Genomic DNA, 24835 nt, shown 5'->3' with positions numbered 1-24835 from the left:
TACCATGTAGTCCCATTGAGGTTAGAATACCTCTATATTTACCATGTAGTCCCATTGAGGTTAGAATACCTCTATATTTACCATGTAGTCCCATTGAGGTTAGAATACCTGTTTATTTACCATGTAGTCCCATTGAGGTTGGAATACCTGTTTATTTAACCATGTAGTCCCATTGAGGGTAGAATACCTGTTTATTTACCATGTAGTCCCATTGAGGTTGGAATACCTGTTTATTTAACCATGTAGTCCCATTGAGGTTGGAATACATGTTTGTTTAACCATGTAGTCCCATTGAGGTTGGAATACCTGTTTATTTACCATGTAGTCCCATTGAGGTTAGAATACCTCTATATTTACCATGTAGTCCCATTGAGGTTAGAATACCTCTATATTTAACCATGTAGTCCCATTGAGGTTAGAATACCTGTTTATTTACCATGTAGTCCCATTGAGGTTAGAATACCTGTATATTTACCATGTAGTCCCATTGAGGTTAGAATACCTGTTTATTTACCATGTAGTCCCATTGAGGTTGGAATACCTGTTTATTTAACCATGTAGTCCCATTGAGGGTAGAATACCTGTTTATTTACCATGTAGTCCCATTGAGGTTGGAATACCTGTTTATTTAACCATGTAGTCCCATTGAGGTTGGAATACATGTTTGTTTAACCATGTAGTCCCATTGAGGTTAGAATACCTCTATATTTACCATGTAGTCCCATTGAGGTTAGAATACCTCTATATTTACCATGTAGTCCCATTGAGGTTAGAATACCTGTTTATTTAACCATGTAGTCCCATTGAGGTTAGAATACCTCTAAATTTAACCATGTAGTCCCATTGAGGTTAGAATACCTCTATATTTACCATGTAGTCCCATTGAGGTTAGAATACCTCTATATTTACCATGTAGTCCCATTGAGGTTAGAATACCTGTTTATTTAACCATGTAGTCCCATTGAGGTTAGAATACCTCTAAATTTAACCATGTAGTCCCATTGAGGTTAGAATACCTCTATATTTACCATGTAGTCCCATTGAGGTTAGAATACCTCTATATTTACCATGTAGTCCCATTGAGGTTAGAATACATGTTTATTTAACCATGTAGTCCCATTGAGGTTGGAATACCTCTATATTTAACCATGTCATCCCATTGAGGTTAGAATACCTCTATATTCACCATGTAGTCCCAATGAGGTTAGAATACTTCTATATGTACCATGTAGTCCCATTGAGGTTAGAATACCTCTATATTTACCATGTAGTTCGAATGAGGTTAGAATACCTCTATATTTACCATGTAGTCCCAATGAGGTTAGAATACCTCTATATTTACCCTGTAGTCCCATTGAGGTTAGAATACCTCTATATTTACCATGTAGTCCCAACGAGGTTAGAATACCTCTATATTTACCATGTAGTCCCAATGAGGTTAGAATACCTCTATATTTAACCATGTAGTCCCATTGAGGTTGGAATACCTCTATATGTACCATGTAGTCCCATTGAGGTTAGACTACATGTTTATTTAACCATGTAGTCCCATTGAGGTTGGAATACCTCTATATTTACCATGTAGTCCCAATGAGGTTAGAATACCTCTATATTTACCATGTAGTCCCATTGAGGTTAGAATACCTCTATATTTACCATGTAGTCCCAATGAGGTTAGAATACCTCTATATTTAACCATGTCATCCCATTGAGGTTGGAATACCTCTATATTTACCATGTAGTCCCAATGAGGTTAGAATACCTGTTTCCCAAGGGAGACTTGATTTTAAATGCACTCACAGCACATCAACAAATCTCTTACTAAGAGAAACACAGTGTAAATAGAAGCTTAATGTGAAAGACTATCCGAGTCCAAAATGTGTCAAAGACAGTTCAGTTTGAAGATAAAACTACTTCTCCAGTAGAAATCTCCGATCACACTTGAATTACTGGGGCATCTGAAAGAGCACCCTATTTCCTATTTAGTGCACAACTGGTCTGGTCAAAAGTAGTGGACTAAATAGGGAATAGGGTGTCATTCAGGAAGCATATCATTAGTTAATATTAGTATCATTCACTGCTATGTTCTGTCTATTCTACTCTGTTCTGCTCTATTCTACTCTGTTCTGTCTGTTCTGTTCTATTCTGCTCTATTCTACTCTGTTCTGTCTGTTCTGCTCTATTCTGCTCTATTCTACTCTGTTCTGTCTGTTCTGCTCTATTCTGCTCTATTCTACTGTGTTCTGTCTGTTCTGCTCTATTCTGCTCTATTCTACTGTGTTCTTCTGCTCTATTCTGCTCTATTCTACTCTGTTCTGTCTGTTCTGCTCTATTCTGCTCTATTCTACTCTGTTCTGCTCTATTCTGCTCTATTCTACTCTGTTCTGTCTGTTCTGTTCTATTCTGCTCTATTCTGCTCTATTCTGCTCTGTTCTGCTCTATTCTGCTCTATTCTGCTCTGTTCTGTCTGTTCTGCTCTATTCTACTCTGTTCTGTCTGTTCTGCTCTATTCTGCTCTATTCTACTCTGTTCTGTCTGTTCTGCTCTATTCTGCTCTATTCTACTCTCTTCTGTCTGTTCTGCTCTATTCTGCTCTATTCTACTCTGTTCTGTCTATTCTGCTCTATTCTGCTCTATTCTGCTCTGTTCTGTCTGTTCTGCTCTATTCTGTTATGTTCTGCTCTATTCTGCTCTGTTCTGCTCTATTCTGGAAATAACTCAATGGAATCAGGCAACAAATAAAACTGATTTTATAGGACCTCTACCTAACCTAGGGTGGTGTATAGGACCTCTACCTAACCTAGGGTGGAGTATAGGGCCTCTACCTAACCTATGGTGGTGTATAGGACCTCTACCTAACCTAGGGTGGTGTATAGGACCTCTACCTAACCTAGGGTGGTGTATAGGACCTCTACCTAACCTAGGGTGATTTTATAGGACCTCTACCTAACCTAGGGTGATTTTATAGGACCTCTACCTAACCTATGGTGATGTATAGGACCTCTACCTAACCTAGGGTGATTTTATAGGACCTCTACCTAACCTAGGGTGGTGTATAGGGCCTACCTAACCTAGGGTGATGTATAGGACCTCTACCTAACCTAGGGTGATTTTATAGGACCTCTACCTAACCTAGGGTGGTGTATAGGGCCTACCTAACCTAGGGTGATGTATAGGACCTCTACCTAACCTAGGGTGATTTTATAGGACCTCTACCTAACCTAGGGTGATTTTATAGGACCTCTACCTAACCTAGGGTGATGTATAGGACCTCTACCTAACCTAGGGTGATGTATAGGACCTACCTAACCTAGGGTGGTGTATAGGACCTCTACCTAACCTAGGGTGATGTCTAGAGGGTGGTGTATATGACCTCTACCTAACCTAGGGTGATCTCTAGAGGGTGGTGTATAGGGCCTCTACCTAACCTAGGGTGATGTCTAGAGGGTGGTGTATAGGACCTCTACCTAACCTAGGGTGATGTATAGGACCTCTACCTAACCTAGGGTGATGTATAGGACCTCTACCTAACCTAGGGTGATTTTATAGGACCTCTACCTAACCTAGGGTGATGTATAGGACCTCTACCTAACCTAGGGTGATTTTATAGGACCTCTACCTAACCTAGGGTGATTTTATAGGACCTCTACCTAACCTAGGGTGATGTATAGGACCTCTACCTAACCTAGGGTGATTTTATAGGACCTCTACCTAACCTAGGGTGGTGTATAGGGACCCTACCTGACCTAGGGTGATGTATAGGACCTCTACCTAACCTAGGGTGATTTTATAGGACCTCTACCTAACCTAGGGTGGTGTATAGGGCCTACCTAACCTAGGGTGATGTATAGGACCTCTACCTAACCTAGGGTGATTTTATAGGACCTCTACCTAACCTAGGGTGATTTTATAGGACCTCTACCTAACCTAGGGTGATGTATAGGACCTCTACCTAACCTAGTGGTGATGTATAGGACCTACCTAACCTAGGGTGGTGTATAGGACCTCTACCTAACCTAGGGTGATGTCTAGAGGGTGGTGTATAGGACCTCTACCTAACCTAGGGTGATGTCTAGGGGTGGTGTATAGGGCCTCTACCTAACCTAGGGTGATGTCTAGAGGGTGGTGTATAGGACCTCTACCTAACCTAGGGTGATCTCTAGAGGGTGGTGTATAGGTCCTCTACCTAACCTAGGGTGATGTCTAGAGGGTGGTGTATAGGGCCTCTACCTAACCTAGGGTGATGTCTAGAGGGTGGTGTATAGGACCGCTACCTAACCTAGGGTGATCTCTAGAGGGTGGTGTATAGGACCTCTACCTAACCTAGGGTGAGGTCTAGAGGGTGGTGTATAGGACCTCTACCTAACCTAGGGTGATGTCTAGAGGGTGGTGTATCGGGCCTCTACCTAACCTAGGGTGATGTCTAGAGGGTAGTGTATAGGACCTCTACCTAACCTAGGGTGTTGTCTAGAGGGTGGTGTATAGGACCTCTACCTAACCTAGGGTGATGTCTAGAGGGTGGTGTATAGGACCTCTACCTAACCTAGGGTGATGTCTAGAGGGTGGTGTATAGGACCTCTACCTAACCTAGGGTGATGTCTAGAGGGTGGTGTATAGGACCTCTACCTAACCTAGGGTGATGTCTAGAGGGTGGTGTATAGGGCCTCTACCTAACCTAGGGTGATGTCTAGAGGGTGGTGTATAGGACCTCTACCTAACCTAGGGTGATGTCTAGAGGGTGGTGTATAGGACCTCTACCTAACCTAGGGTGATGTCTAGAGGGTGGTGTATAGGACCTCTACCTATCCTAGGGTGATGTCTAGAGGGTGGTGTATAGGACCTCTACCTAACCTAGGGTGATGTCTAGAGGGTGGTGTATAGGACCTCTACCTAACCTAGGGTGATCTCTAGAGGGTGGTGTATAGGGCCTCTACCTAACCTAGGGTGATGTATAGGGCCTACCTAACCTAGGGTGATGTATATGGCCTACCTAACCTAGGGTGATGTCTAGAGGGTGGTGATCTCTAGAGGGTAGTGTGGTGATCTGATTTTATAGGACCTCTACCTAACCTAGGGTGATGTCTAGAGGGTGGTGTATCGGGCCTCTACCTAACCTAGGGTGATCTCTAGAGGGTGGTGTATAGGGCCTCTACCTAACCTAGGGTGATGTATAGGGCCTACCTAACCTAGGGTGATGTATATGGCCTACCTAACCTAGGGTGATGTCTAGAGGGTGGTGATCTCTAGAGGGTAGTGTGGTGATCTGATTTTATAGGACCTCTACCTAACCTAGGGTGATCTCTAGAGGGTGGTGTATAGGGCCTACCTAACAATGTGTTTGAATTCATATAGAGGGTGGTGATCTCTAGAGGGTGGTGATCTCTAGAGGGTGGTGTGGTGATCTCTAGAGGGTGGTTTGGTGATCTCTAGAGGGTGGTGTGGTGATCTCTAGAGGGTGGTGTGCTGATCTCTAGAGGGTGGTGTGCTGATCTCTAGAGGGTGGTGTGGTGATCTCTAGAGGGTGGTGTGCTGATCTCTAGAGGGTGGTGTGTGATCTCTAGAGGGTGGTGTGGTGATCTCTAGAGAGGGTAGTGTGGTGATCTCTAGAGGGTAGTGTGTGTGATCTCTAGGTGATCTCTAGAGGGTGGTGTGGTGATCTCTAGAGGGTGGTGTGGTGATCTCTAGAGGGTAGTGGGTGATGAGGTGATCTCTAGAGGGTGATGTGGTGATCTCTAGAGGGTAGTGTGGTGATCTCTAGAGGGTGATAGAGGGTGGTGATCTCTAGAGGGTGATCTCTGGGGTGGTGTGTGGTGATCTCTAGAGGGTGGTGTGGTGATCTCTAGAGGGTAGTGTGGTGATCTCTAGAGGGTGGTGTGGTGGTGTGGTGATCTCTAGAGGGTGTTGTGGTGACCTCTAGAGGGTGGTGTGGTGATCTCTAGAGGGTGGTGTGGTGACCTCTAGAGGGGGTGTGTGTGGTGATCTCTAGAGGGTGGTGGTGTGGTGATCTCTAGAGGGTGGTGTGGTGATCTCTAGGGGGGTGTGGTGACCTCCTAGAGGGTGGTGTGGTGATCTCTAGAGGGTGGTGTGGTGATCTCTAGAGGGTGGTGTGGTGATCTCTAGGGGGTGGTGTGGTGACCTCTAGAGGGTGGTGTGGTGATCTCTAGAGGGTGGTGTGGTGATCTCTAGACGGTAGTGTGGTGATCTCTAGAGGGTGGTGTGGTGATCTCTAGAGGGTTGTGTGGTGATCTCTAGAGGGTAGTGTGGTGATCTCTAGGGTGGTGTGGTGAGGGTAGTGTGGTGATCTCTAGAGGGTGATGTGGTGATCTCTAGAGGGTAGTGTGGTGATCTCTAGAGGGTGGTGTGGTGATCTCTGTGGTGATCTCTAGAGGGTAGTGTGGTGATCTCTAGAGGGTGGTGTGGTGATCTCTAGAGGTGTAGGGTGTGGTGATCTCTAGAGGGTGGTGTGGTGATCTCTGGTGATCTCTAGAGGGTGATGTGGTGATCTCTAGAGAGGGTGGTGTGGTGATCTCTAGAGGGTGGTGTGGTGATCTCTAGAGGGTGGTGTGGTGACCTCCTAGAGGGTGGTGTGGTGATCTCTAGAGGGTGGTGTGGTGATATCTATAGGGTAGTGTGGTGATCTCTAGAGGGTGATGTGGTGATCTCTAGAGGGTAGTGTGGTGATCTCTAGAGGGTGATGTGGTGATCTCTAGAGAGTGGTGTGGTGACCTCTAGAGGGTAGTGTGGTGATCTCTAGAGGGTGGTGTGGTGATCTCTAGAGGGTGGTGTGGTGATCTCTAGAGGTTGGTGTGGTGATCTCTAGAGGGTTATGTGGTGACCTCTTGGGGGTGGTGTAGTGTGATGATCTCTAGAGGGTGATGTGGTAATCTCTAGAGGGTGGTGTAGTGTGATGATCTCTAGAGGGTGATGTGGTGATCTCTAGAGAGTGGTGTGGTGACATCTAGAGGGTAGTGTGGTGATCTCTAGAGGGTGGTGTGGTGATCTCTAGAGAGTGGTGTGGTGACCTCTAGAGGGTAGTGTGGTGATCTCTAGAGGGTGATGTGGTGATCTCTAGAGAGTGGTGTGGTGACCTCTAGAGGGTAGTGTGGTGATCTCTAGAGGTGTGGGGTGGTGTGGTGATCTCTAGAGGGTGGGTGGTGATCTCTAGAGGTGTGGTGGGTGGTGATCTCTGTGTGTGATCTCTAGGGTGGTGTGGTGACCTCTAGAGGGTGGTGTAGTGTGATGATCTCTAGAGGGTGGTGTGGTGATCTCTAGAGGGTGGTGTAGTGTGATGATCTCTAGAGGGTGGTGTGGTGACCTCTTGGGGGTGGTGTAGTGTGATGATCTCTAGAGGGTGATGTGGTGATCTCTATCGGGTGGTGTAGTGTGGTGATCTCTAGAGGGTGATGTGGTGATCTCTATCGGGTGGTGTAGTGTGATGATCTCTAGAGGGTGGTGTGGTGATCTCTAGAGTTTGGTGTGGTGACCTCTAGAGGGTGGTGTAGTGTGATGATCTCTAGAGGGGTGGTGTAGTGTGATGATCTCTAGAGGGTGGTGTGATGATCTCTAGAGGGTAGTGTAGTGTGATGACCTCTAGAGGTTGGTGTGGTGACCTCTAGAGGGTGGTGTAGTGTGATGATCTCTAGAGGGTGGTGTAGTGTGGTGACCTCTAGAGGGTGGTGTAGTGACCTCTAGAGGGTGGTGTAGTGTGGTGACCTCTAGAGGGTGGTGTAGGGGTGTGGTGACCTCTAGAGGGTGGTGTGGTGATCTCTAGAGGGTAGTGTGATGATCTCTAGAGGGTGGTGTAGTGTGGTGACCTCTAGAGGGTGGTGTAGTGACCTCTAGAGGGTGGTGTAGTGTGGTGACCTCTAGAGGGTGGTGTAGTGTGGTGATCTCTAGAGGGTGGTGTAGTGTGTGGTGACCTCTAGAGGGTGGTGTAGTGACCTCTAGAGGGTGGTGTAGTGTGGTGACCTCTAGAGGGTGGTGTGGTGACCTCTAGAGGGTGGTGTAGTGTGGTGACCTCTAGAGGGTGGTGTAGTGTGGTGACCTCTAGAGGGTGGTGTGGTGACCTCTAGAGGGTGGTGTAGTGTGGTGACCTCTAGAGGGTGGTGTAGTGACCTCTAGAGGGTGGTGTAGTGTGGTGACCTCTAGAGGGTGGTGTGGTGACCTCTAGAGGGTGGTGTAGTGTGGTGACCTCTAGAGGGTGGTGTAGTGTGGTGACCTCTAGAGGGTAGTGTGGTGATCTCTAGAGGGTGGTGTGGTGATCTCTAGAGGGTAGTGTGGTGATCTCTAGAGGGTAGTGTGGTGACCTCTAGAGGGTAGTGTGGTGATCTCTAGAGGGTGGTGTAGTGTGATGATCTCTAGAGGGTAGTGTGGTGATCTCTAGAGGGTGGTGTAGTGTGATGATCTCTAGAGGGTAGTGTGGTGACCTCTAGAGGGTAGTGTGGTGACCTCTAGAGGGTGGTGTAGTGTGATGACCTCTAGAGGGTGGTGTGGTGATCTCTAGAGGGTAGGGTAGTGTGATGACCTCTAGAGGGTGGTGTGGTGACCTCTAGAGGGTGGTGTAGTGATCTCTAGAGGGTAGGGTAGTGTGATGACCTCTAGAGGGTGGTGTGGTGACCTCTAGAGGGTGGTGTGGTGTGGTAACCTCTAGAGGGTGGTGTGGTGACCTCTAGAGGGTGGTGTAGTGTGGTGATCTCTAGAGGGTGGAGTACCTGGACAGTCACAGTGAATGGCGCGAATAGAAGACATAAGGACGTTTCACAGTACTGAGCCAAACAGAGCTGAGCCTAACGAAGTTGAACTGTTTTGGCATGGTTACATAGTCGCTTGAACCATTTAGGAGAAGGACTGTGACAAAATATTGTGGGCTAGCACAGTCACATTCAGGTCGTCCCTATATGGCCAATCTGACAAGACTGTACTGACACCATCTCTCTTCTCCTGACAGATGAACCGGAGGTGAAGATCGAGGGTTTTGATGGTAACTGGTACCTGAACCGTCAGGACGTCAGCCTCACCTGCAACACTGACGCTAACCCCCCTGTCACCGTCTACCAGTGGAAACTGTAAGTCTAAAACTCCACACAGGGATGAAGCTTCTTTTTACTGTCTATGTTCATGTTCAAGTTGTCTGTTTGAAAGCGGTAGAAGAAGAAGTATCTTCTCCACAATTAACAGCACGGAGGCTCAAAAAGAAGGAGAAGAGGATTCATATTGTCTTAGGGTGTGTCCAAAATGTCCCCTGTGCTCAATCCCCTGTTCTGGTCAACACTATTCAGGGAATAGGGTGCTATTTGGGGCACATTCTTAGCTAATACTTGCCAGCAGCATACCACCCTGTGTCTACTGCTGGCTTGCTTCTGAAGATGAGCATGGTTGGTCCTGGTCAGTCCCTGGATGGGAGACCAGATGCTGCTGGAAGTGGTGTTGGAGGGCCAGTAGGAGGCACTCTTTCCTCTGGTCTAAAAAAAATACCCCAGGGCAGTGATTGGGGACATTGCCCTGTGTAAAGTGCTGTCTTTCACATGGGATGTTAAATGAGTGTCCTGACTCTCTGTGGTCAGTAAAGATCCCATGGCACTTATTGTTGGGGTGTTAACACTGGTGTTTTTAAAAAATCCCGATATGACATTCATACCATCATGGCCACCTATCTTAAAATTGGCTCATTCATCTCCTCTCCCCTGTAACTATTCCCCATGTTGTTGCTGTAAATGAGAATATGTTCTCAGTCAACTGACCTGGTTAATTAAATTAACTATTTGTGCCTCGGTTCAATCAATCAATCAATCAAATGTATTTATAAAGCGCTTCTTACAACACTGCTCTGTTCTACTCTGTCATAACATCAAGTGGATGTGTAGCTAACACACATTCTCCAGAACCCTGTTAAATACTCAATTCAATTTACTGCTGCAATGGAGCTGCCACAAAGTTGGGAATTTATGATAAATACTTGTGTTATTATGGTCTGGTAACCTTTTTTATTCCACGTTTCCAATCTGGGTTTCAAAAGCATAAAACCATGCTGGAAATCTATCAACATAACTCTACTTCCTCTTTCTCTGTCTTCATCCTTTCATTCATGTGTTTCAGTTGCTTTACACACCAGTGTATTGATGATGGTAAGGCGTGAGATGGAAGCCTAGGCAAAATCTATCTATCTTCAGTATCTATCTACACTATCTATACTAGCTACAGTGGCTTGCGAAGGTATTCACCCCCCTTGGCATTTTTCCAATTTTGTTGCCCTACAACCTGGAATTAAAATTGATTTTTTTGGGGGGGGCGTTGTATCATTTGTTTTACACAACATAGTTACCACTTTGAAAATGCAACATATTTTTTATTGTGAAACAAACAAGAAATAAGAAAAAAATAGAACACTTGAGCGTGTAAACTATTCACCCCCTCCAGTGCATAACTATTCACCCCCTCCAGTGCATAACTATTCACCCCCTCCAGTGCATAACTATTCACCCCCTCCAGTGCATAACTATTCACCCCCTCCAGTGCATAACTATTCACCCCCTCCAGTGCATAACTATTCACCCCCTCCAGTGCATAACTATTCACCCCTCCAGTGCATAACCCCCTCCAGTGCATAACTATTCACCCCCTCCAGTGCATAACTATTCACCCCCTCCAGTGCATAACTATTCACCCCCTCCAGTGCATAACTATTCACCCCCTCCAGTGCATAACTATTCACCCCTCCAGTGCATAACTATTCCTCCAGTGCCCCCTCCAGTGCATAACTATTCACCCCCTCCAGTGCATAACTATTCACCCCCTCCAGTGCATAACTATTCACCCCCTCCAGTGCATAACTATTCACCCCCTCCAGTGCATAACTATTCACCCCCTCCAGTGCATAACTATTCACCCCCTCCAGTGCATAACTATTCACCCCCTCCAGTGCATAACTATTCCCCCTCCAGTGCATAACTATTCACCCCCTCCAGTGCATAACTATTCACCCCCTCCAGTGCATAACTATTCACCCCCTCCAGTGCATAACTATTCACCCCCTCCAGTGCATAACTATTCACTATTCCCCTCCAGTGCATAACTATTCACCCCTCCAGTGCATAACTATTCACCCCCTCCAGTGCATAACTATTCACCCCCTCCAGTGCATAACTATTCACCCCCTCCAGTGCATAACTATTCACCCCCTCCAGTGCATAACTATTCACCCCCTCCAGTGCATAACTATTCACCCCCTCCAGTGCATAACTATTCACCCCCTCCAGTGCATAACTATTCACCCCCTCCAGTGCATAACTATTCACCCCTCCAGTGCATAACTATTCACCCCCTCCAGTGCATAACTATTCACCCCCTCCAGTGCATAACTATTCACCCCCTCCAGTGCATAACTATTCACCCCCTCCAGTGCATAACTATTCACCCCCTCCAGTGCATAACTATTCACCCCTCCAGTGCATAACTATTCACCCCCTCCAGTGCATAACTATTCACCCCCTCCAGTGCATAACTATTCACCCCCTCCAGTGCATAACTATTCACCCCCCTCCCCCATCCAGTGCATAACTATTCACCCCCTCCAGTGCATAACTATTCACCCCCTCCAGTGCATAACTATTCACCCCCTCCAGTGCATAACTATTCACCCCCTCCAGTGCATAACTATTCACCCCCTCCAGTGCATAACTATTCACTATTCCCCTCCAGTGCATAACTATTCACCCCTCCAGTGCATAACTATTCACCCCCTCCAGTGCCCCCTCCAGTGCATAACTATTCACCCCTCCAGTGCATAACTATTCACCCCCTCCAGTGCATAACTATTCACCCCCTCCAGTGCATAACTATTCACCCCCTCCAGTGCATAACTATTCACCCCCTCCAGTGCATAACTATTCACCCCCTCCAGTGCATAACTATTCACCCCCTCCAGTGCATAACTCCATTCACCCCCTCCAGTGCATAACTATTCACCCCTCCAGTGCATAACTATTCACCCCCTCCAGTGCATAACTATTCACCCCCTCCAGTGCATAACTATTCACCCCCTCCAGTGCATAACTATTCACCCCCTCCAGTGCATAACTATTCACCCCCTCCAGTGCATAACTATTCACCCCCTCCAGTGCATAACTATTCACCCCCTCCAGTGCATAACTATTCACCCCCTCCAGTGCATAACTATTCACCCCCTCCAGTGCATAACTATTCACCCCCTACAGTGCATAACTATTCACCCCCTCCAGTGCATAACTATTCACCCCCCTACAGTGCATAACTATTCACCCCCTCCAGTGCATAACTATTCACCCCCTCCAGTGCATAACTATTCACTATTCCCCCTCCAGTGCATAACTATTCACCCCCTCCAGTGCATAACTATTCACCCCCTCCAGTGCATAACTATTCACCCCCTCCAGTGCATAACTATTCACCCCCTCCAGTGCATAACTATTCACCCCCTCCAGTGCACAACTATTCACCCCCTACAGTGCATAACTATTCACCCCCTCCAGTGCATAACTATTCACCCCCTCCAGTGCATAACTATTCACCCCCCAAAGTCAATACTTTGTAGAGACACCTTTTGCAGCAATTACAGCTGCAAGTCTCTTGGGGTATGTCTCTATAAGCTTGGCACATCTAGCCACTGGGATTTTTGCCCATTCTTCAAGGCAAAACTGCTCCAGCTACTTCAAGTTGGATGGTTTCCGCTGGTGTACAGCAATATTTAAGTCATACCACAGATTCTCAATTGGATTGAGGTCTGGGCTTTGACTAGGCCAGTCCAAGACCTTTATTGGTTTCCTCTTAAAGGTTTCCTCTTGTTGCTTTAGCAGTATGTTTAGGGTCATTGTCCTACTGGAAGGTGAACCTCCGTCCCAGTCTCAAATCTCTGGAAGACTGAAACATGTTTCCCTCAAGAATTTCCCTATATTTAGCACTGTCCATCATTCCTACAATTCTGACCCCAATTCTGTTCTCGGGGTGATAAGAGGTGTTGGGTTTCTCCCAGACATAGAATTGAACTTTATAGACAAAAAGCTAATTTTAGGTCTCATCTGACCAGAGTACCTTCTTCCTTGTGTTTGGGGAGTCTCCCACATGCCTTTTGGCAAACACCAAACATGCTTGCTTATTTAGTTCTGGCCACTCTTCCGTAAAGCCCAACTCTATCTATGGAGTGTACGGCTTAAAGTGGTCCTATGGACAGACACTCCAGTCTCCACTGTGGAGCTTTGCAGCTCCTTCAGAGTTATCTTTGGTCTCTTTGTTGCCTCTCTGATTAATTCCCTCCTTTCCTGGTCTGTGAGTTTTGGTGGGCTGCCCTCTCTTGGCAGGTTTGTTGTGGTGCCATATTCTTTCAATTTTTTTAATAATGGATTTAATTTGCTCCGTGGGATGTTCAAACTTTCTGATAATTTTTTATAACCCAACCCTGATCTGTACTTCTCCACAACTTTGGACCTGACCTGTTTGGAGAGCCTCTTGCTGTTCATAGTGCCGCTTGCTTTGTGGTGTTGCAGACTCTAGGGCCTTTCAGAACAGGTGTATATATACTGAGATCATGTGAAGCTTAGATTGCACACAGGTGGACTTTATTTAACTAATTATGTGACGTCTGAAGGTAGTAATTGGTTACACCAGATCTTATTTAGGGCTTCATAGTAAAGGGGGTAAATACATATATTTTTAGAATCTATCTAAAGTGGGGGAAAAAGTGGGGCAAAAAAGTATTTAGTCAGCCACCAATTGTGCAAGTTCTCCCACTTAAAATGATGAGAGAGGACTGTAATTTTCATCATAGGTACACTTCAACTATGACAGACTAAATGAGAAAAAAAAATCCAGAAAATCACATTGTATGATATTTTATGAATTTATTTGCAAATTATGGTAGAAAATAAGTATTTGGTCAATAACAAAAGTTTATCTCAATACTTTGTTATATACCCTTTGATGGCAATGACAGAGGTCAAACGTCTTCTGTAAGTCTTCACAAGGTTTTCACACAGCAGGAAGCTTGGTCACGGAAATCAGAAAAGCAATCAAATTAACCGTTTCCCTTTGATGATCTTCGGATGTTTTCACTCACGAGACTCCCAGTTAGACCGCAAATGTTCCTTTTGTTCCATAAAGATTATTTTTATACCCAAAATTCCTCCGTTTGCTTCCCACATTATGTTGAGAAATCCACCGGAAATAGCGGTCATGACAACGCCGAAAAAATTACACATTATATCCATAATATCGACAGAAACACGTTTTTTATAATCACTCCTCAAGGTATTTTTCAAATATCTATTCGATAATATATCAACCGGGACAATTGGCTTTTCAGTAGGAGCGAGAGGAAAAATGACTACCTCTGTCTTTTACACAAGAATCACTCTGAGAGCCCTCAACTGGCCACTTACGCAATGTAGTCGTTTACGCTCATTCTTCAACATAAAGGCGTGAAACTACGTCTAAAGGCTGTAGACACCTTAGGGAATACGTAGAAAAGGGAATCTGGTTGATATCCCTTTCAGTGGCCAATAGGGGTGCATAGGAACACAACGGTTTCAAAACATGAGTCACTTCCTGATTGGATTTTTCTTAGGCTTTCGCCTGCAATATCAGTTCTGTTCTACTCACAGACAATATTTTGACAAAAAGAATTGTCTTACAAAAAATGTCCAGTTGCCAGGATAACAAATACAAATTCCATCTAAACACAGCACCACAGGTAACTAAACACCAGCACCACAGGTAACTTCCACAAAGTTGTGAACTATCTGAGAGACAAGGCAAGAAGGGCCTTCTATGCCATCAAAAGGAACATACAATTTGACATCCCAATTAGGATCTGGCTAAAAATACTTGAATCAGTTATAAAACCCATTGCCCTTCATGGTTGTGAGGTCTGGAGTCCGCTCACCAACCGATAATTAATCAAATGGGACAAACACCGAATTGAGACTCTGCATGCAGAATTCTGCAAAAATATCCTCCGTGTACAACGTAAAACACCAAATAATGCAGGCAGAGCAGAATTAGGACAATACCCAATAATTATCAAAACCCAGAAAATTGCGTGTTAAATTCTACAATCACCTAAAAGGAAGTGATTCCCAAACCTTCCATAACAAAGCCATCACCTACAGAGAGGTGAACCTGGAGAATAGTCCCCTAAGCAAGCTGGTCCTGGGGCTCTGTTCACAAACACAAACAGACCCCACAGATACCCAGGACAGAAATACAATTAGACCCAACCAAATCACGAGAAAACAAAAAGATAATTACTTGACACATTGGAAAGAATTAACAAAAAAACAGCAAACTAGAATGCTATTTGACCCTACACAGAGAGTACACAGCGTCAGAATACCTGACCAGTGTGACTGACCCAAACGTAAGGAAAGCTTTGACTATGTACAGACTTAGTGAGCATAGCCTTGCTATTGAGAAAGGCCGCCGTAGGCAGACATGGCTCTCAAGAGAAGACAGGCTATGTGCACACTGCCCACAAAATGTGGTGGAAACTGAGCTGCACTTCCTAACCTCCTGCCCAATGTATGACCATATTAGAGACACATATTTCCCTCAGATTACACAGACCCACAAAGTCTGTGTAATCTGATTTTGATAAACCTGATTTTGATAAACTCCCATATCTACTGATTTTGATAAACCTGATTTTGATAAACTCCCATATCTACTGGGTGAAATACCACAGTGTGCCATCACAGCAGCAAGATTTGTGACCTGTTGCTACAAGAAAAGATCAACCAGTGAAGAACAAACACCATTGTGAATTCAACCAATATTTATGTTTATTTTTTTCCCTTTTGCACTTTAACTATTTGCACATCGTTACAACACTGAATAAAGACGTGATTTGGCATTTGAAATATATGTATTATTTTGGAACAGTTGTGAGTGTAATGTTCACTGTTCATTGTTATTGTTTATTTCACACATAGAGAGGGAGAGAGAGAGACAGAGAGACAGAGAGAGAGAAAGAGACTGAGAGAGAGAAAGAGACTGAGAGAGAGAAAGAGAGAGAGACTGGGAGAGAGAAAGAGAGAGAGAGACTGAGAGAGAGAGGGAGACTGAGAGAGAGAGGGAGACTGAGAGAGAGAAAGAGAGAGAGAGACTGAGAGAGAGAAAGAGAGAGAGAGACTGAGAGAGAGAGAGACTGGGAGAGAGAAAGAGAGAGAGAGACTGAGAGAGAGAGGGAGACTGAGAGAGAGAAAGAGAGAGAGAGACTGAGAGAGAGAGAGAGACAGAGAGACAGAGTGAGAAAGAGACTGAGAGAGACAGAGACTGATAGAGAGAAAGAGAGAGAGACTGGGAGAGAGAAAGAGAGAGAGAGACTGAGAGAGAGAGGGAGACTGAGAGAGAGAGAGAGACAGAGAGACAGAGTGAGAAAGAGACTGAGAGAGACAGAGACTGATAGAGAGAAAGAGAGAGAGACTGAGAGAGAGAAAGAGAGAGAGAGACTGAGAGAGAGAGAGGAGACAGATGAGAAAGAGACTGGGTGACAGAGACTGATAGAGAGGAGAGGGACATGAGAGAGAGAGGGAGACTGAGAGAGAGAAAGAGAGTTTAACAAGACTGAAACTAAATGTGTAGACATAGAGAGAGACAGAGCGAGAGAGAGAGACTGAGACAGAGAGTGAGAGGGAGACAGAGAGAGAGAGAGAGACACGGAGACTGAGAGAGAGAGAGAGAGAGAGCTGACTGAGAGATGTATAGACAAGGGGGCATGCTGGGTGACAGATAGGAGGGGACATTGCTTCGGTTTAACAATACTCTAAATGTGTTGTGAAGTTTCCCTGGGCACGGAACACACACACACACTCACACACACACACACACACACACACACACACACACACACACACACACACACACACACACACACAATCTCTCACTCACACTCACACAAACACACGATATCTCTCACACACGCACGCACGCACACACACACACACACGCACACTCCCTCTCTCTCGCTCACACACACACTCTCTCACTCACTCACACACACACACACGCACACACATGCTCTCTCTCTCACACACACACACTCTCTCTCTCACACACACACACACACGCTGTCCCGCTCTCTCTCTCTCACACACACACACGCACACACACACACACACACACACACACACACACACACACACACACACACACACACACACACACACACACACACACACACTGATTCATCCGTCTTTCCCTGCTCTACTTTCGATCCTGTAGTTTATCAACCCAGGTGTTGTAACACTGTAATTTATCAACCCAGGTGTTGTAACACTGTAGTTTATCAACCCAGGTGTTGTAACACTGTAATTTATCAACCCAGGTGTTGTAACACTGTAGTTTATCAACCCAGGTGTTGTAACACTGTAGTTTATCAACCCAGGTGTTGTAACACTGTAGTTTATCAACCCAGGTGTTGTAACACTGTAGTTTATCAACCCAGGTGTTGTAACACTGTAATTTATCAACCCAGGTGTTGTATCACTGTAGTTTATCAACCCAGGTGTTGTAACACTGTGTTAATACCATATCATAGTTTATCAACCCAGGTGTTGTATATATGTAAATAACATTATATAGTTTACAAAATATTGTAACATAACATATAACAAATATGGATATATTAAATAACATTATATATAAAATATACTATATAAATATAACAAATATATATATTCATGACATAGTATCATAACAACCTACTATATAAATATGCATATATATATATTAATAACATGATATCATAATATATGAATATATTAATAACATATGATGATAACGATGTATTAATACCAATATATATTTATAACAATATAGTTATAATATAATATCATACTATATTAATGACATAATATCCTAATTACATAACATATGAATACCATATCATAATAACAATGTTTTAATAACAATATATATATATATATATATATGTAACGGCTTTCTTCCGTTGAAGGAGAGTCGGACCAAAATGCAGCGTGGTTAATTCGATACATGTTTAATAAATGAATAAACACAATAAATACAAAAACAAGAAACGGAACGTGAAAACCTAAACAGTCTATCTAGTGCTAACACACACAGAGACATGAACAATCACCCACAAAACACACAGTGAATCCCAGGCTACCTAAATATGGTTCCCAATCAGAGACAACGAGAATCACCTGCCTCTGATTGAGAACCTCAGGCAGCCATAAACTATGCTAGACACCCCTACTCAGTCACAATCCCAATACCTACTAAAACCCCAATACCACAACACAACACAAAATAAACCCATGTCACACCCTGGCCTGACCAAATAAATATATAAACACAAAATACTAAGACCAGGGCGTGACAGAACCCCCCCCCCAAGGTGTGGACTCCCGGCCGCACACTAAAACCCATAGGGGAGGGTTAGGGTGGGCGTCTGTCCACGGTGGCGGCTCCGGCTCGGGACGTGGACCCCACTCCAACCAAGTCTTAGTCCCCCTGTAACGCTTCCTTTGATTGGCGACCCTCGCCGCCGACCTTGGCCTAATAACCCTCACCAAGGACCCCACTGGACTGAGGGGCAGCTCGGGACTGAGGTAGAAGCTCGGGACTGAGGGGAAGCTCGGGACTGAGGGGAAGCTCGGGACTGAGGGGAAGCTCGGGACTGAGGGGAAGCTCGGGACTGAGGGGTAGCTCGGGACTGAGGGGAAGCTCAGCACTGAGGGGAAGCTCAGCACTGAGAGGATGCCTAGTACCGAGAGGAAGCCCAGTACTGAGAGGAAACTCAGGCAGGTCGTAGGCTCTGGCAGATCCTGGCTAGCTGGTGGTTCTGGCAGATCCTGGCTGACTGGCGGATCCTGGCTAGCTGGTGGTTCTGGCAGATCCTGGCTAACTGGCGGATCCTGGCTAGCTGGTGGTTCTGGCAGATCCTGGCTGACTGGCGGATCCTGGCTAGCTGGTGGTTCTGGCAGATCCTGGCTAACTGGCGGATCCTGGCTAGCTGGTGGTTCTGGCAGATCCTGGCTGACTGGCGGATCTGGAAGATCATGGCTGACTGGCGGATCCTGGCTGACTGGCGGATCTGGAAGATCCTGCCTGACTGGTGTATCCTGGCTGACTGGCGGATCTGGCTGCTCCATGCAGACTGGCAGCTCTGGCTGCTCCATGCAGACTGGCAGCTCTGGCTGCTCCATGCAGACTGGCAGCTCTGGCTGCTCCATGCAGACTGGCAGCTCTGGCTGCTCCATGCAGACTGGCAGCTCTGGCTGCTCCATGCAGACTGGAAGCTCTGGCTTCTCCATGCAGATTAGCAGCTCTGGCTGCGTTGAACAGGCAGGAGACTCCGGCAGCGCTGGAGAAAAGGAATGCTCTGGCAGCGCTAAACAGGCGGGAGACTCCGGCAGCGCTGGAGAGGAGAAAGGCTCTGGCAGCGCTGAACAGGCGAGGCGCACTGAAGGCCTGGTGCGTGGTGCTGGCACTGGGTAGAGGACATGCACAGGAAGCCTGGTGCGGGGAGCTGCCACCGGAGGACTGGTGTGTGGAGGTGGCACTGGATAGACCGGACCGTGCAGGCACACTGGAGCTCTTGAGCACCGAGCCTGCCCAACCTTACCTTGCTCGATGCCCACTCTAGCCCGGCCAATACGAAGAGCTGGTATGTACCGCACCGGGCTATGCACCCGCACTGGAGACACCGTGCGCTCCACAGCATAACACGGTGCCTGCCCGGTCTCTTTAGCCCCCCGGTAAGCACAGGAAGTTTGCGCAGGTCTCCTACCTGGTGCAGCCATACTCCCTGTGAGTCCCCCCCCAATACATTTTTGGGGCTGACTCTCGGGCTTCCATCCGCGTCGCCGTGCTGCCTCTTCATACCAGCGCCTCTCCGCTTTCGCCGCCTTCAGTTCTTCTTTGGGGCGTCGATATTCACCAGACTGTGCCCAGGGTCCTTTTCCGTCCAATATTTCCTCCCAAGTCCAGAAGTCCTGTGATCGCTGCTCCTCACGATAAACAGGGGGAGTTGGCTCAGGTCTGAACCCTGACTCTGCCACACTCTCCCTGAGCCACCCCCCAAGAAATTTTTGGGGCTGACTTTCGGGTTTCCTTGCCAACCGTGTTCCCTCGTATCGTCGGCTCCTCTCTCCGGCTGCCTCTGCTCTCCTAAGTGCCTCCACCTGTTCCCATGGTAGGCGATCTCTTCCAGCCAGTATCTCCTCCCAAGTGTAACAACCTTTGCCATCCAAAACGTCTTCCCATGTCCATTCCTCCTTTCGCTGCTTCTGCTGTCGCTGCCTGTCATCACGCTGCTTGGTCCAGATGTGGTGGGTGATTCTCTAACGGCTTTCTTCCGTCAAAGGAGAGTCGGACCAAAATGCAGCGTGGTTAATTCGATACATGTTTAATAAATGAATAAACACGACAATACAAAAACAAGAAACGGAACGTGAAAACCTAAACAGCCTATCAGGTGAAATACAAAACACTGAGACAGGAACAATCACCCACAAAACACACAGTGAAACCCAGGCTACCTAAATATGGTTCCCAATCAGAGACAACGAGAATCACCTGACTCTGATTGAGAACCGCCTCAGGCAGCCATAGACTATGCTAGACACCCCTACTCAGCCACAATCCCAATACCTACTAAAACCCCAATACCAAAACACAACACAACATAAACCCATGTCACACCCTGGCCTGACCAAATAAATATATAAACACAAAATACTAAGACCAGGGCGTGACAATATATATATATATAAATACAATACATCATAATATATTGATACCATATTATCATAATAACATAATATGTATATATATATATAAACTATATTAATAACGTATAACAATAGCAATGTATTAATACCAATATATATTAATAACATAATATATTGATTACATAATATCATAATATATTATAATAACACCATAGTTATTAATAGTGTAGTTCATAGTTCATAATACCATGTATAAATAACATAATAGCATAACATAATTTATTAATATCATAATAACATAGTGTAATATAATTTTACAATAATACCATAATATATTAACAGCATAATATCCTAATATATCAATAACATAATTTGATAGTAACATGATATAATAACATCATATTTATAAATAACATGGTATCGTAATAGCATGATATAATAACATATATCAAAAACATTGTATTATAATAACGTTATATATTAATAACATCATATGTTATTAATTTCGCCTTAATTTAACCGGGTAGGCTAAGTTGTTAGCTTTGGGGATAACCAGTGAAATATACCTACTGGAGCACGTGCTACGGGTGGGTGTTGCTATGGTGACCAGTAAGCTGCCTTTGGTGACAAAATGGATGCCACTGTGATAGACTGCATCCAATTTGTTGAGTTGATTGTTGGAGGCTATTTTGTAAATGACATCGCTGAAGTCAAGGATCGGCAGGATAGTCAGCTTTACAAGGGTATGTTTGGCAGCATGAGTGAAGGATGCTTTGTTGCGAAATAGGAAGCCAATTCTAGATTTAATTTTGGATTAGAGATGCTTAATGTGAGTCTGGAAGGAGAGTTTACAGTCTAACCTGACACCTAGGTATTTATAGATGTCCACATATTCTAAGTCAGAACCGTCCAGAGTAGTGATGCTAGGCTGATAGGCGGGTGCGGGCAGCATGCGGTTGAAGAGCATGTGTTTAGTGGCTGAGATGCACCCGTGACCAGCTCGGAAACCGGATTGCATAGAGGAGAAGTTATGTTGGGATTTGAAATGTTCGGTGATCTGTTTGTCCACTTGGCTTTCGAAGACTTTAGAAAGGCAGGGATGGATAGATATAGGTCTGTAACAGTTTGGGTCTAGAGTGTCCCCCTTTGAAGAGGGGGGTGGCCACGTCCGCTTTCCAATCTTTAGGAATCTCAGACAATACGACAGAGAGGTTGAACAGACGAGTAATAGGGGTTGCGACAATGGCGGCGGATAATTGTAGGAAGAGAGTGTCCAGATTGTGTAGTCTAGCTGATTTAGTAGGGATCCAGATTTTGCAGCTCTTTCAGGACATCAGCTGTTAGGATTTGGGTGAAGGAGAAGCTGGGGGGCTTGGGCCAGTTGCTGCGGGGGTGCAGAGCTGTTGGCTGGGGCTGGGGCTGGGGTTGGGGTTGGGGCTGGGGCTGGGGTAGCCAGGTGGAAAGTGTGGCCAGCCATAGAGTAATGCTCATTGAAATTCTAGATTATCGTGGATGTATCAGTGGTGACAGTGTTTACTATCCTCAGTGCAGTGGGCAGCTGGGAAGAGGTGCTCTTATTCTGCAAGGACTTTACAATGTCCCAGAAGGAGGTGCTCTTATTCTCCATGGACTTTACAGTGTCCCAGAACTTTTTGGAATTAGTGCTGCAGGATGTAAATTTCTGTTTGAAAAATCTAGCCTTTGCTTTCCTAACTGACTGTGTGAATTGGTTCCTGACTTCCTTGAAAAGTTGCATGTCACGGGGGCTATTCGAAGCTAGTGCAGTGCGCCACAGGATGTTTTTGTGCAGGTCAAAGGCAGTCAGGTCTGGAGTGAACCATGGGCTATATCTGTTCCTGGTTCTACATGTTTTTAAAGGGGCATGCTTATTTAAGATGGTGTTGAAGGCACTTTTGAAGAATGACCAGGCATCCTCTACTGACGGGATGAGGTCAATGTCATTCCAGGAGACCCCGGCCAGGTCGATTAGAAAGGCCTGCTCGCTGAAGTGTTTTAGGGAGCGTTTGACAGTGATGAGGGGTGGTCGTTTCACCGCGGACCCATAACGGACGCATGCAATGAGGCAGTGATTGCTGAGGTCCTGGTTGTAGACAGCAGAAGTGTATTTAGAGGGCAAGTTGGTCAGGATTATACCTAAGAGGGTGCCCATGGTTACGGATTTAGGGTTGTACCTGGTAGGTTCCTTGATAATTTGTGTGAGATTGAGGGCATCTAGCTTAGATTGTAGGGCGGACGGGGTGTTAAGCATATCCCAGTTTAGGTCACCTAACAGTACTAACTCTGAAGATATATGGGAGGCAATCAATTCACATATGGTGTCCAGGGCACAGCTGGGGGCTGAGGTGGGTCTATAACAAGCTGCAACAGTGAGAGACTTATTTCTGGAGAGATGGATTTTTAAAAGTAGAAGCTCAAACTGTTTTGGTACAGACCTGGGTAGTAGGACAAAACTCTGCAGGCTGTCTCTACAGTAGATTGCAACTCCGCCCCCTTTAGCAGTTCTGTCTTGATGGAAAATGTTGTATTTGGGGATGGAAATTCCGGGAATTGTTGGTGGCCTCCCTAAGCCAGGATTCAGACACGGCTGGGACATCAGGGTTGGGGGAGTTTGCTAAAGATGTGAATAGAGCAAACTTAGGGAGGAGTCTTCTGATGTTAACATCAATAACATCATATATTAATAACATGGTATTATAATAACATGATATATTAATAACATCATATCATAATAACATCATATAAAACATAATATATTAATAACATCATATATAACATAATATATTAATAACATCATATCATAATAACATCATATATAACATAATATATTAATAACATCATATATAACATAATATATTAATAACATCATATCATAATAACATGATATATTAATAATGTGGTATCATAATATCATCATATATTAATAACATGGTATCATGATATAAAACATAATATATTAATAAATCATCATATATAATAAGATGATATAATATATCAAAGTCTGTGTATGAATGCTGAATAATAACAAATGAACTATAATGTATTGGCTAAGAGCCAATGATAAACATTATAGAGCATAATATATTAATAAGAATCATATAATAACATAATATATTAATCCAACATTAATTAGGCATAGGTGATAACATCAGCCATATATTACCAGTTAACAGCCAACCAGTATCCAGCCAGTTATAAGCCATCATCCAGCCAGCCATCAAAACATCAGCCAGGCAGTCATCCAGCCAGCCAGTTAGACAGTCAGCCAGGCAGTAAGATATCTAGTCAGCTAAGCAGTCAGAGAGTGAGCCAGTCAGCCAGATAGACAGCGAGCCAGACAGCCAGTTAGTTCTGCCTGACAGTCAGCCAGACAGCCAGATAGTAAGCCAGCCAGCCATTAGGTTAGTCAGTCCCAGTAACATTGAGAGAGCCTCAACATCAGACACGCACGTCCGCACGCACACACACACACACACACACACACACACACACACAGCTCTAATGCTGTACCTGTGGATGTGTGGCCTGTACTACAGCGTGACATGATTTTGTCAAATGCAGCATTACATTGTTTTAATGCTCTGGCACTGCACAGTGGTTCAGTTTGTCTGTGTAAACTAGCCCTTCCTGAGATGAATAACAGAGCAGGGTGTTATTACTGGAAAGAGGAGGAAGAGAAGGGGAGGAGGAGGAGAGTGCTGGGGAAGTGTCACAACCAGTCCAATAGGATCCTAGTCCTCTCCTTACCCCCTCTTTCTCAATCAGTCCAATCGGATCCTAGTCCTCTCCTTACCAGATAAATATACACAGTGTTTCCTCAGGAGTCAGGTGTGTTCTATACCTGCTCAGACCTGTTCTGTACTGGGACCTCTGTCTCTTCTCATAGCTGTGTTTGAACTTGATGGATGAAGAAAGACATGTGTCCATTAAGTGTTGTTTTGCAGTCAGTGGGGGGTTTCCAAGATATTTGAATTGCTTCTCTACACGTAGTTAAAGAGGAGGGTGTGGTTGTTATTGTGGTGGGGGGGGGTATCTCATCCCTTTTATAATGGGTTTAATATAACCTCTCTCTCTATATGTCTCTCCTCTCTGTC

General features: G+C 45.2%; 1 protein-coding gene across 1 annotated transcript in view; it reads left to right on the top strand.

The window, feature by feature from the left end:
• Nucleotides 1-24835, top strand: part of LOC112217987 (nectin-1-like) — a 326697-nt gene that overhangs the window by 227152 nt on the left and 74710 nt on the right. Inside the window, exon 4 of the mRNA XM_042297782.1 lies at nucleotides 8948-9065. Within this exon, the coding sequence (XP_042153716.1) occupies nucleotides 8948-9065 (118 nt within the window). The remainder of the gene's footprint in view (nucleotides 1-8947; nucleotides 9066-24835) is intronic.

Source organism: Oncorhynchus tshawytscha, linkage group LG14 (genome assembly GCF_018296145.1).
Source record: "Oncorhynchus tshawytscha isolate Ot180627B linkage group LG14, Otsh_v2.0, whole genome shotgun sequence".
NCBI lineage: Eukaryota > Metazoa > Chordata > Actinopteri > Salmoniformes > Salmonidae > Oncorhynchus > Oncorhynchus tshawytscha.
This window is presented reverse-complemented; position numbering and strand designations above follow the sequence as displayed.